At 40.9% G+C, this 14,628-nt stretch overlaps 1 protein-coding gene across 15 annotated transcripts in view; it reads right to left on the reverse strand.

Annotated features, from left to right (window-relative positions):
- The window catches only part of LOC141765970 (neuronal cell adhesion molecule-like), a 97,527-nt gene that overhangs the window by 23,461 nt on the left and 59,438 nt on the right, over window positions 1–14,628 (reverse strand). For 12 of the 15 annotated variants that reach the window (XM_074632354.1, XM_074632343.1, XM_074632352.1 and 9 more), the window contains exons 3-11: window positions 10,138–10,295; window positions 7,540–7,645; window positions 5,706–5,899; window positions 5,209–5,331; window positions 4,086–4,256; window positions 3,497–3,553; window positions 1,291–1,402; window positions 989–1,173; window positions 664–798 (exon numbers count right to left, since the gene is read on the reverse strand). In XM_074632354.1, coding sequence (XP_074488455.1) covers window positions 664–798; window positions 989–1,173; window positions 1,291–1,402; window positions 3,497–3,553; window positions 4,086–4,256; window positions 5,209–5,331; window positions 5,706–5,899; window positions 7,540–7,645; window positions 10,138–10,222 — 1,168 coding nt within the window. In that variant the 5' untranslated portion in view covers window positions 10,223–10,295. The remainder of the gene's footprint in view (window positions 1–663; window positions 799–988; window positions 1,174–1,290; window positions 1,403–3,496; window positions 3,554–4,085; window positions 4,257–5,208; window positions 5,332–5,705; window positions 5,900–7,539; window positions 7,646–10,137; window positions 10,296–14,628) is intronic. The other 3 variants (XM_074632346.1, XM_074632344.1, XM_074632347.1) reach the window with 1 other exon arrangement.

Below are 14,628 nucleotides of genomic sequence, written 5' to 3' on the forward strand. Positions count from 1 at the left end.
CATATGAAACTAGAAAACCTAAGGAAACCATTTTTATCAAACATGTCATGCTAGCTTGTCGGGGAGAACACTAAATAATGCTCCAAATTTATGCCAAAAAACTGGCATGGCCAACCTCATGTGACCAAAAAACAACGGTTTGTGAGAATCAATGTCTGAATTAATTTAAATTATATATTACGCCTAGCTATGTGAAATCTTATTCTTAAAGTTAAATTGAAGCGTTATTTTTGTTACAGAGCTGTCCGTCAACGTCTGTTATGAACCTTGTCGTCACTACCGCATTGCATTTTGGGATATTTATGCCACTGTAATGTCCAGCGTTGCATACTGTAATATTTCACCAGAAATAATATGCAATTCCCGTACTATTGGTTTCACATTCACACTAAGGTTTCAGACATACTAAAATATCTCACATACTGTTTTAGCGTACTAAATAGCGTGTTAGTATGGAATTTCAGAAAACATTTTTATATTAATCAAGCTCAGGTAGAGTAAATATCAACCCCAGGAATAAAAAATGCTACACAGTACCAAGGTATTTACAAAACCGTAATTTGAAAACAAAAATCCTGTCTCAAATAATGAAATGAAACAATTCTCAGTTTATATAAAAAAGGAAAGACGCCATAAAGACAGTGAGTTTCAGGTTGCACTCACTCTCTATGGGGATGCCGTTCATAGCCCAGTTGACGGAGGGCTTGGGCGTGCCACTGGCCCTGCAGGTCAGCACGCCGTTCTCTCCTGGAGCTAGGACAAGATTCCTGGGGGCGCCAGTGATCCAATATGGAGCAGCTGAAAATAGAACAGAACGCAGCAGAAGGCTGGAGAATTAATCACCGAAACACACTGCACTGTTGGCATCTGTGCATAAATCAATTATGAGATGGAGAGAGAATGAAGAGACAGAAAGAAAGATCGACTGTGTCGCCAGACGACGAACGGATGGCCTGATGGGACACTATGCGCTTCATCACAGACGCACCTTTGACCGTGACGTGGATGGTGTGGTGCACCAAGCCATGCCGGTTCTTGGCGATGCAGCGGTAATCTCCTGCGTCAGATTCGGACACGTTCACAATGCTTAGGGTCTTATTGTAGTGCAGGAAAGATATGCGCTTGGTGGGGAGGTCGCCGCTCACTTTGTTCCATTTGATTCCAGGGGTGGGCCTGGATTCAAGGAGAGAGAGAGAGAGAGAGAGAGACAAAGACGAGTGATGATGACACTTGAGCAGGTGGGCACTTGAGGCTTTCAGGGCTGAAGTAATGGCAGATTCTTTCACTTACAGTCCTTCGGCAATACACTCCATCTCCAGCACCTGTCCTCTCAACACCATCTTGGAGCTGGTGGGACCAGATGGGATGAGGAAGGTCGGCCTCCTCTCATCCGCTGGGTCTTCTATAGTTGCACATAGATTCACAAAGAAAACCATTAACCATCTCTTCTGCATACGTCCATAACAGAGTGTAGATCAAGGCCCTAGCCAGGCCCTTCACATTCACAATCCTTTCTTCTCTGTACTCTGTGGTACAATGAAACCTCTCTTCTACAATGCACGGGCACTGAGCCACTTCATTACACACCACATTCTCATATTTTATGGTTAGATGTAAATTTTATTGTCATGTTGAGTTTTATTGCTTTCTGTGGGTGTTTATAGCCAATTAATCCCCCTCCGGGGTTATAATGAAGACTAAAACTAATCTAATATAGCATTAGAGACATGAAGATCTGCTTTCTGCTACTGAATTTGTAAAGAAGTAATCTGCTAAAATAATAATAAAAAAGTCAGGCTGAATGTTTATGATGATGATAAATTAACACCCTGGCATGTGAGCAGTTTGATGAGAAACTGCTTGCATGTTTCGGGTTAGACATGTTTAGACAAAGAGAAAAAGATCTTTTGAGCAATGAGAAGTGAAGTGAGGTGAAAATGATGATTGGTGAGAGAAAGATTAACAACTAGGAGCGCTCTAAAATTAGGAAGGGCAGCGGGGAAGGAGTGATTTTGAGAATGAAGACTGCAGCTGGCTGTTTGACAGAGGAAAGGCCAACACAGGGGATAATTTAAACATTTCTGCAGGGCTGCAACTAACAATTATTTTCATTGTTGATTATTTTTTTGATGAATCGATTAGTTGTTTGGTCTATAAAAGAGTGAAAAAGGTGAAAAATGGTTTTCCAAAGCCCAAGATGACGTCCTCAAATGTCTTGTTTTGTCCACAACTTAAAGATATTCAGTTAACTGTCATAGAGGACTAAAGAAACCAGAAAATATTCACATTTAAGAAGCTGGAATCAGAAAATTTAGAATTTCTTTTCTTAAAAAATGACTCAATCCGATTAATCGATTATCAAAATAGTTGGGGATTAATTTAATAGTTGCAGCTCTATACTTTAAGGAGCAAATTCATTGTTTATCATCAATCAGATTACATTTTTAATATGTTTGAATAAGGGCTGTCAAAGTTAACGCAAATTAGTTTTAACGACACTAATTTCTTTAACTCATTAACGCAATCAATCTTCCGGAGGTTGAACCGGTAGAGTGAATATACTGGCATCATATGAAACTAGAAATTCTTAGGAATCCATTAGTACCAGCATATTAGTTTGTCGCAAAGGAGGATAAATAACGATATGAAGTTATGCTAAATTTTGGCGAGGAAAAACCGGCATGGCCATTTTCAAAGGGGTCCCTTGACCTCTGACCTCAAGATATGTGAAAGAAAATGGGTTCTATGGGTACCCACAAGTCTCCCCTTTACAGACATGCCCACTTTATGATAATCACATGCAGTTTGAGTCAAGTCAGCATACTGACAGCTGTTGTTGCCTGTTGGGCTTGAGTTTGCCATGTTATGATTTGAGCATATTTTTTATGCTAAATGCAGTACCTGTGAGGGTTTCTGGACAATATTTGTCATTGTTTTATGTTGTTAATTGATTTCCAATAATAAATATATACATACATTTGCATAAAGCAAGCATATATGCCCACTCCCATGTTTATAAGAGTATTAAATCTCCCTTTAAGATACATTTTGAACATATAAAAAATGTACGATTAATTTGCGATTAAATATTTCAATCGATTGACAGCCCTAGTTTTTAGTTAAAAATGTAGCTTTCAAAGATGCACAGATGTCGTTACATGTCCAAGTTACACAATCAGCTCAGCCGATACTGGAAGCATCATGCAGTGATGGTTTAATAGGAGGAAGTGAATAGTTATCAGAAGGGTTTTGATTGGATAGAGCAGGAGTGGCAGAGGGATAGAGAATTAACATCTTGTATTTAGGGGTTAGTGGGTGACAGCTACAGTTCAGAGCTCTATGTTTAGGGGTAAACACTAGAGGGTGCCAGATGTCACCCCTAAATAAATCAGTGAGCTTGTGATGTTGGGCAGGAGGGTTAGTGTTAGTGGGTAAAAGCCAGCGTTCGGAGCTCTAGGTTGAGGGAGGGTAAACACTAGGGGGTGCCAAAACTCACCACTAAATAAATCAGTGTCATTGTAAAAAGCTGCCATTGTGTCATTGATTGCATCCACTGTAAAACAACAGAGAAATCAAACACGCAAAAATCATCATTCACATGGAGAAAAAAAACTTAACATGAGAGTGTTCAGAATTAAAACAAAACTTTAAAATGACTCAGAGATGAGGAATGATCGCCATAAGAATCTTGTGGGGACAAGAAATGTCAATTACACTGAAAGAGAGCCGTCTTTGTTGTTGGTGGAGAGCGCGTATAACAGAACGTCTCACACAAGTCATAAAATGAACGCCTGCCTGGCAGATAGCGCTGGGAGCCATGAAAGCTCTGACAATATGTCTTTTCAGTGGGATGACGACCGCTGGCGTCTCTGAGGATGGCATCAGATAGGAAACGCCGTGTCCCTCCTACGCAGACATGCTAGCACATACTACTACTACTGTGAATGAACTGCCTCTCATGCGGACACATTACACATTACACACAAACTCACACTCATCTCAGTCATACTAGCTCATTACACCTACATCTGACATCCTGTATCTTGGTTTCTCCTCCTCACGCACACACACACAGTCAGACTTACGGTTGAGGACCTTGACGGTGATGGGTTGTTTCTGCTGGATGGTTTGTGTGTACGGGAAGCGGGCGTAACAGATGTAGTCGTTCCGGGAATCCTCTCGGAGCACATTAGAGAAGTAAAGATCTCCGTTCAGGGACTGGGACACCCTGCTGCTCTGAGGCAGCCGCTGGAAATCTGAAATGCACAGCACATTTAAGAATTTGAAGAGTACAGCAACACATGCTACTGTAGATATTTGGGTATGGTCTTTAAGTTTTCTTCTTTGTCTTTCTACCAAAGAAATAGTCCCTATTGACAGCGTGTTCTGTGGATTATCCAAAGTAACTCGGACACTGTTTCTGAAAAGAGGCATAAATCTCAAAACCTAGACAAGTTAAACTAAAACTAGATATTTTTAGTTTATTCTTGACCTCAACACAAGGTCCATTCATGAGCTGAACTTTCAACTGAATCACAAGACCTTCCTCAGATCTGCATACGGCAAATCTGCATCTGGCAAACGGTACCGCGGCCTCAAGGCCCAGACCAGCAGGCTGCGGTACTGCTTCTTTCATAACGCAACAAGACTTATGAACAAAGGACCCTAAGAACCTGTTGCATGTCTGTCTGAGACTCTCACACACACACACACACACACACACTGACGTAACTGTGCAAACACAAACATGCAAACAACGGCAAACATATTTGCACATTTACATACACTTGAATCTTGAAAATTACTACTAGAGGTAAGAGTGCATATTCTTTTTTTTTGTAATTTGTGTGAACTGACCCTTTAAAATGAACACATTTAATGAGTCAAGTAATAATTAACTAATTAAGTGTGATAATTAGTGTAACTGCATTTAAACTCCTAGCTCTCTGCAACAAACAAGGCAAGTGATGGTCACAGTTGTTTATATTAATCACATTAATGTCTAAATAATGCATGTGAAAGGGGCATGTTTATTTTAAGGAACACTGATGAGGATTCTTTGAGAGCAGACACTTCATTTTGCCAGAAGGACACATATCTGAGATTTCCGGACCGACCTGGGCCCACGGAAAAAACAGCAGCAGTGTGTTATTATAATGTGTTCATATATGCAGTTAAAACATGATCTTCCATGACTGAAGCGCTCACTGTTGTCCATCCAGAATATGATGGGAGGAGGCAGGCCAGCTGGGGGTCGACACGGTAGCACCAAGGACACGCCCTCCTGAACAACGCTCGGCTTGATTTTCTCCTTCGACCACAAGGGGGACCCTGCCGGTGGGAGAAGGATACACACTTCAGTGGATGAGGTGTCTTTTAACTTGACATTAAACATGGGTTGCTATTGGACTGTCGCTGACATGATGACAGGGGTGACGAGGCAGGATGAGAGGGATGATGCCTAACTGGATAATAACAGGAGAAATACAAAGGGATATTCGCTATTGTTCTACTGTTACATCCTGCAAAGTAAAACATGCTGCTCTCTACATGCAACCTTTACCTGTCAGAAGTGCTCTTAAGATGTAAATTGCAACTTAATTGTTAGAAAAAGAAAAAAGGATGATGTGAGATATGCGTGACATTACGAAAATGGAAGAAGAGAGAAATGAAATGATGGAAATGATAATCTGCAGTGCACTTACTGGGCTGTTGTACGACTATGTTGTTGGAAACAGCAGTTCCATGTTTGTTCCTTGCCGTGCACTGGTACACGCTCTCGTAATGCTCGGCCTTCGCTCTGCTGATGTCCACCTCCATGGTCCCAGAGTGGGGCATCATGGTCACGTTGGGGTCCTGGTCGATGTCAAAGTGGGTCCCATTTCTGGTCCAAGAGAAACTGGAGGGGAAAACAGACCAGCATCACAGCAGTGTAGCTACTATCACTGATAATAAATTGTGTTGTGGTAATCTGGTGAAGTGTACAGACACCACACTGTATTATAGTACAGGCTTAAGGAGGCACTGAGAAAAGGTTAGACACATGTTTACTTTAGGTTAGGATAATACGTATATAAAAATGGACGACATGACAGCTCCCCAAAAGTGAAGCCAAAACATCTCCTGGTGGCTGGCTGCAGTATATGTCATAAAGCCCGCCTCCTCCTCTCTAGCGGATGGGACATGGACCAAACTACAAAGTCAAAGTACACATCAAATAGATTTTTCCCAAAGATGGTTTCTGTCATTTTAGGTAGTTTTTATCATGCTGGTGTCTGTTCAAGTGTTCATTTTTCTGTTAAGTTTGGTTTTAATTATTTATTTGATACTACAAAAGTGGGTAAGACGTCGTGATTGACAGCTGAAGTAGTCGAAGCCGGAGATGTAACTTTAACTTTCCATAACCGTCGCGACTCTGGGTAATAGAACATGTGTCAATTTGATCATAAATGTGTTTATAGAGTTATTACGGTTAGTGTTATGTCTTTCTAGCCAAACAGCTACCGTGGTGCTAACGTAGCAGCTAAGTGGCTCATGCTAGCATGCGCCCGTGCTCGGCTCGGGCGGGTGTGTGGGCGGGACTTCGATACCGCGGCTCCAGCCGCCCGATCACTACTGCGCAGACTCTGGCTCCAAATGACGTCAAAAACTCAAGATAGCAGCTCCCCTATCCAGAATATTTTGGCTTCACTTTTGTACAGTGGGAGGAAGTGGAGACGCGTCGCACAGCTTAATATACAGTCTATGGTTAGGATAGACAAATAGCTTAAACATTGTGTGTGTGTGCTCTTGTGCTCTTCTCACTGGTTTGAAGTAATGTTCAGTTGCAGAAAGGTGATCAGAGTTTAGCAACATTTGAATCAAAGCCATCAAATCTGATCAAACCCACACGGTCCTGATGAAGCTGATTAGCTGAGTTTGACTGTTAACTCCTAAAAAATTTTTTTTTTTCTACTTCAACTTTGATTCAATATGTTTAAGAGAAATTCTTATGATTTAAATTCAAGTTTTCAGGGGCTTTAAAAGAGCATTTCAACTGATTCAAACTTTTTTGCACTTGCCGGGTTTCAAACTTCTTCAAACGGGTGTTTGAAGTTTACATGACTCTTGGTTTCGGGGTTAAGGTTATGTTAGGGTAAACTGAAGATTCAGGGCTAAGAAATTTATTTTTGTCAATGAGGGTCCTCGCAAGTACAGAAGTACAAACGTGTGTGTGCATGCAGTGTTGGTACCAGCAAATTAATTAGGTGTTACAATGAGGTAGATAAAGGAAAGAGGGTGGCAAAGTTTGGAGCAAAAGATTCAAAAGCATTAGCTACAATCATCTTCTGGCATGTAATAATAATAATAGCAGCAATAAAATACCTACTTTATTTATTATAGCTTGAATAAACCAGAACTTTGCTCATCATATTTTAGACTGAAATTCTGGAGACTTGCTGTCAACTGAGGCTTTTAACTGAAACTGAATCCATACCTGGAATATCTTTCTCTGTAACATCATCATGAGTGCAAAAATCCCACTTCCCAGATTCCTACCTGGGGTGAGGCTTCCCCTTCGCCTCGCAGTTGATTATAATGTTCTCTCGTGGGTCGATGATGTAATCCTTGGGGGATTGGTGAGTTATGGTCGGTGGCTGCGGCACTAAAGGAGATCAGAAAGACGGTGATATTTAATCACGACCTTTACTGCATAACTAAGCCTTTTTTTCTGTTGCTGTATTGACCACACAAGCAGTCGTTACCAATCACATGCAGACTCACCACACTGAATCAAAGCAGACTGCTGTTTGCTGACGGACACAAAAAGCTCTTGTAACATGTGCAACAGCAAAAAGGCCATGCAGCACGCTTAGGTGCATTTCACTTTGTTGTAATGATCCGATGCTTAATGTATTCCTGTCAGTGCTGGGGAAATAACTAATGGACGATGACAAAACAAATGATACGAGAACTCATGCTCTTTGCAATAATGCTCTACAGAACTGCTCTACCACTGCAAGAAACACACAACAGCAAACAAAGAAACAAAGAGATCACTGCATGCAATAAATTAAAGTCCACTCCAAATCACACTCAGCATCAACAGACAAAATATAATACAAAAATATAATAAAAAAAGATCAAATATATCACTTAATGCACAACAAAAACTGCTAGCACAACCTCTGCAGGGAATTCACGCTAGTTTGAGACTTACATCCTTCCAGAACTTTAGTGTTTTCCCCAAGAATCAGCAAATAAGAAAAAAACATTGTGACAGTAAAGAGAACCAGACATTAGTGGTGGAAAAATATCTTCCTGCATAATTAGGGCTTCAAACACGGCTTTAAACAAAGCCAGCTCCCAGTTGAGAGATGCCAGCATCCAGTGGTCAACAGCTCCAACCAAACAATATGAAGAAGATGTACTAGAGTAAAGTACCACCGTGACATCAGGCTGCGGTGCTGGAAGTCAGTCTGGCAAACATTAAAACAAGAATCTGATCCTAGTAATGGGTAGATATGTAGATCATGTTTAGAATAAATGTAATCTCTATTATAAACAGATTCTGCATTCACATGTAGAATCTGTAGGCAACGGGACAAGATTTTGTCACCAGAAGCGTTCTGGTTTCCGTTTGTAGTCCGAGTGGTATTGACCAATCACGTTCGAGCAGACTTTGGTTGAATGCAGGTAAACAGTCCGTGTGGAGAGTAAAAGAGGCGTAACGCATCGGCCAAAATACAATCCGGGAACCCACCGGCTATAGTCTGACGATGATTTAGCTATTTATTGATTTAAAATTAGCTTGTAAACCGGCTACTTGTGAAACAATTCTGTCGTACACGTCGTCTCAAAATTCCAACTCCAGTCTTGCGACACAAATTGATAATCAAGACTGTAAACAATGAGCAGCGCACGGAAAAACTGGCTACACTAGAACCCCAGAAATACAGCCCCATGCCCCAAGAAGGTTATCGTCGTCAGACCGATAGCCGATGGGTTCCGAGATTGGAATAAATGTGATTAGAGATTAAACAATTATTCAATTAATCGACCTTCAGAAAATTAATCTGCAACTCTGTTGATAATCAAATAATTGTTTCATTCCATTTTCAAGTAAGAATCCCAAACAGATGCCAGTTCCTGCTTCTCAAATGTAAGGATTTGATGCTTTTATTTGTCATATACAATAGCAAACTGAATATATTTGTATTCATTGTTTATTAGGTTGGATTTTTTTTTTTTTTTAAAGTGAATGTCACCTCTGGGAAATTATAATGGGCATGTTTTACTTTTTTTAATATATTTTATGGACAAAACGATAAATGAATTATTATTTAAAAAATAACCATGAAATGCATGCCTAAATGTGACGATGTCAAACAGTGTAAAATAAAATGAACCATAAAGCTACTTCAGGGGAAATAAAAGGGATATTTTTACCATTATCAGTTAATCGGATTCATTTCTCTATTAATTGCAGAATAGTTGGGAAGTACTCTTATTCACTTAAAGGTGCAGTGTGTAGAGTCTGACTCTGGCAGCATCTAGCGGTAAGGTTGCAGATTGCAACCAACGTAACTTCTCTCGTGTGCCAAGCTTATAGTTTGGTTTATTCTAAGGTAACGAAAACCCAACGATTCTTATTTTCAGGGGATTATACAGTAAAAAAAACATACTTATTAATATTATATTCCATTTCTGCCAATAGATCCCTCTAAATGTTACACTGGCATTCTTTAAGTGTCAAGAGTTAAATGAGACGCTCGATACCACCCTCCTGTTCGTACGGTAAATATGATACTGACGGCAGCTAGTTAGTTTAGCTTAGCACAATGACTGGAAACGGGGAAAAAGCTAGTCTGTCAGAAGATTGAGAAATTAAAACGGGAACAGTTCACTGAGCCCAAACTTACAGTAGATATCAAAATTTGTCCCATTAACAGTCCAAATCCCAAACATATTCTGTTTATTGTCAGATATGATAAAGAAAAGCAGCGAATCCTCACATTTAAGAAGCTGCAACCAGCAAAATGGCACTTTTGCTTCATTAATGACTTGCCAATACATTTTGATCTGACTTCAGTCCATTTACATTCTCTTAGATATACTGTAAGTACATTGTGTGGTGTGTGTGATGTGTTGCCTTACGGTCTAGTGGGACCTCCAGCGCAGTGGCGAGGTGCACCAGGAACAGCAGCAGCAGTGCTGCGTCCATCCTCCTCCTCTCCATCATCGGTATGTGACGCGAAGGTCTGCCCCGCCTCTCTGCTCAGTCACACTGTCTGAGGACACGTGCACATTCACAACTACAGGGAGAGAAAGAGAGAGAGAGAGCGTCAGAGATAAGAGGATAGAGGCAGGGACAGAGGTTACTGGGTTGAATAGCGCATCACGTTATATCAATATAACACTGAGTTTGTTCTGTTTTGTGTTCATCAGCTTGTGAGAGAGAGAGAGAGAGAGAGAAACATATAGCTCTGGCCACATATCGATGTTAGTTTGTACCATGCAGTGCAGTTTGCTGGAAGCTATCTTTCTGATCTACTGCACTCCAATATGGACCAACGTGGCCCACATGGGCTCACTTTGCTCAGCTAATCACCGCCGTGGCCATTGATGCCATTAGACTTCTCTGCCATATCGATCACATCAGCCGGCAGATGACATGCCAAGGGACAGGAAAACACGGGGACACACTTTACTTTCCAATTTCACTCTCAGATTCATCAGTTTGATTGACTGACTGAGCCCGCAGCCAGCTGATCCGCAATGAGGTCAGATTTCAGACAGTGAACCATCATTCTTCCATGAGATTGTCGTAAAGGGAAACATCATGTGTGACTCGGCGGATCATAGATCTCTGACATCTTAGTAGACACCGTTCAATGGGGACAGAAGTTCAACATGGTGTTCAGGTTCAAGCGAGGCGACTTGTTTACAGGTCTGAACAAACTGGTGAAAGGCTAATTGTGCTATTGATTAACTGTTAAAGAAGTGTTTTTTTCCCCTTTGTTACACAATTAGGGCTGTCAAAGTTAACACGATAACAACGTATTAACGCAACTTGCGATTTTTAGGTGGTAGCATGCTCAGTTTTTAAGCTACAGTGATGATACTGACATCATATAAAACTAGAAAATCTAACTATGTCATATTAGCTTGTCGTGAAGGAGGTTAAATAACGCTCCAAACTTACGCTAAATTTTGGTGAGGAAAAACTGGCATGGCCAATTTGAAAGGGGTCCCTTGACCTCTGACCTTAGGATATGTGAATGAAAATGGGTTCCTTCGGTACCCACAAGTCTCCCCTTTACAGACATGCCCACTTTATGATAATCACATGCAGTTTGAGGCAAGTCATAGTCAAGTCAGCACACTGACACACTGACAGCTGTTGTTGCCTGTTGGGCTGCAGTTTGCCATGTTATGATTTGAGCATATTTTTATGCTAGATGCAGTACCTGTGAGGGTTTCTGGACAATATTTCTCATTGTTTTGTGTTCTTCATTAATTTCCAGTAATAAATATATACATGCATTTGCATAAAGTAAGCATATTGCCCACTCCCATGTTGATAAGAGTAGTAAATACTTGACAAATCTTTCTTTAAGGTACATTTTGAACGAATAAAAAGTGTACGATTAATTTGTGATTAATCACGATTAACTATGGACTACCGTGCAATTAATCGCAATTAAACATTTTAATTGATTGACAGCCCTATACACAATATAACCTAAATATGCCTCCATCACAACACTAGTGTTGGATGGACTGTGAACAGAAATATATTGAACATACCAGGTTTGAAATCTTGTTGCCAGGCAGCTCAGTGTTGCCGTATCACACCTTCATCCAACCACAGCCAATTATTTTTTTGAGAAAAAGTTAAAAAGGAACCATAGCAAAAACGCAAATGTTGAGATAATCACTACCAGGGTCATCAAAACCAGTGTGACCCGAGCTTCAGAGAATCATAATAATTACTGAGTCAAAATGACTTTGCTCAATTTAATTCATATCCGTCTGCATAATTCAGCACAGTCGCAAAGAAACGAGCCGCATAATTCATTGTTTTCCTATGAATGTGAGCGCAGCTTGCAAATGATGAGCGAAAAGAACGAGGAAACCGAACTTAGGAGGAGTCGTTTTCTGTCTTTTAACAACCGCAGCCTGACCTGTTTTTATCTTGCTCTCCTGCCTGTCTCACCCAAGGCGTCCGCTGGCACAGCATTAAAATGTCACAGCTTAATTTAGAGCTCTGGCAGACTAATTTGCTGCGTTATCACAAAAGCACACTATCAAATTTAGGGATACTAATGCCGGTTACCGTATGAAAGAATCAAAATCGAGCCCATTAAAAGTGGAGCTGTATCTCTCCTGCCTTTGGGTGTGGGGCGGGTCGGGGCTGCAGATGAGGTGGTGGAGGCTGTGTCTGGGACCAGAGGCTAGGCAGTCAGAACCCGGCCTGGTCCTCCTTGGGGAACTGATGAATTTTGTTAGTGCTGCCCTACAGTCATGATTCTGGGGCCGGTGTCTGGTGGCATGGGAAGAGACCAGGGCAAACGTCTGCTGCCCCCGGCTTCCACTACACCTCCCTAGGGAAGGGCCCGTATTATTCGCCTAGGGCAGCCAATCACACTGCCGCGTACACCATCAGGCAGCTCTGGCTTTGGGATTTGACATAAAAAGATCCAGAGGGGCCAATTTCATCAAGCTCATTTGCAGGCTGCAGGCTGCAGGCTGCAGGAAGCGGTGAGCAGCAACACACTTTTGTCATCAATGTTTATATTAAATTTGCAATGTGTTAGGAATTTACAATCAGATGTCATTTATGCCAAATCCACTCATGGCGTTTAGTAACATACTGTATTTCATTGTAATAATTTCTCAGTGCCAATTACATTTTGTTGATGTAAAAGGTTGTTAAGATCATCCTAGGGCTGGGCAACATATCATTATTATATCAATATTGTGATATGAGACTAGATATCATCTTAGATATCGTAATATGGAATAAGTGTTGTCTTTTCTTGGTTTTAAAGGCTGCATTACAGTAAAGTGATGTAATTTCCTGAACTTACCAGACTGTTCTAGCTGTTTTATTATTTCCCTATACCCACTTAGTCAATATGTCCACATTACTGATGATTATTTATCAAAAAATCTCATTGTGAAAATATTTTGTAAAAGCACCAATGGTCAACCCGACAATATCGTCTCAATATTAATATCGAGGTATTGATTTTCTCCATATCGCCCAGCCCTAAGATCACTATAATTTGTAAAATAACAAAAAAAAACTATATAAAATACTGAACTTGGCAGTGCTCTGTCACAGGTGATGTTAAGAAAAAGAAGGGCAGGCTGTGACAGCAAGAGAATAAATGTGTTAATTATACATTTTACGGGTGAATCCACGACAGCCTGGCGATTCTTATCTGGAAAGGAGCCAGAGCTTCATCCAGGATTCATTTCCCAATTTAATGAGGTGTAGCAGCTCAGCTCAAGCCGGTCAGCATGTGTGTGTCTCTGTGTGCATACTGTATGTGTGGGCCTGTATTCATTTGTGTGCTATAATTATCCCCGTGAGCTGCAGTGATACGGGACCAACCCCTTACATCCCTCTCACAGTAGGAAGATGGTGAGAACTCTTGTGGGGCTCTTAAGACGTGAAACTACTGACATCCTGCCTGAATAGTGAGCATCCAAATGATCAAAAACAGCCAGACTTTACCTTATTTAAATGAAGTAGTGGAGTATTCATGTTCCTAACTCTAAAACCTTCATTTTACCGATGTAGCATGAGGCATAAGCTTGCATAATGAATGTATTTTCAGCTTAAGCTAGCTCTGCATCTTAAAGAGGAAACTACAGTTCAAAGCCCACTTCTCATTTGAATACACAATTCTTTGAGGGGACACGCAATCAGAAAAATATCCATCACAATTGTTGAACCTTCCCATGCATCTTGTGCTGACGGAACTGGAAAAGCCAAAGTCAATAAAGCTCATTTCGGCACAGACTGCTGAGGCCGAGATAAAAACACAGTACTGTTTGGAGTGCTGTGCCCAAAAGCTGTCAGACTGCAGATAAAATCGAACGGGAAAATGGTCTCTTGGAAAGCAACATGGCAGGTTGGTGCGGACACTTCCAGCGAGGAATTTTAGCGATTTTTTTAAACAGATGAGGCCAAGCGGATGATAAATGGACCACTGTCTCACTTAAACAACTCAATACAATAACTGAAGGCACTACCTCATGATGACAACTGACAAAGTATTAAAGGGGGCAATAGAAACAAGCAGCACACTAATATATGATCAACTTTTAGGTTGAAATGGTGAACACAGTTGCTTATTTATAACACTCAGCAGATGCAGAGAAACATTATCATACATTTGAAGTATTTTTTCCAGCCACCTGATGAATGTAAGTCCAATATTCACTGTCCTTTTTCCTCCGTTTTGGTCTCTACCACCTCTTGAGGGAATTATACGATACGATCGTATCTGACGATACATTACGATACGATTCGATACGATACGATACGATACGATATGATACGATACGATACGATACGTTACGATACGATACGATACGATACGATACGATACGATATGATACGATTACGAAGCG

This window comes from Sebastes fasciatus, chromosome 4 (genome assembly GCF_043250625.1).
Source record: "Sebastes fasciatus isolate fSebFas1 chromosome 4, fSebFas1.pri, whole genome shotgun sequence".
NCBI classification, from domain to species: domain Eukaryota; kingdom Metazoa; phylum Chordata; class Actinopteri; order Perciformes; family Sebastidae; genus Sebastes; species Sebastes fasciatus.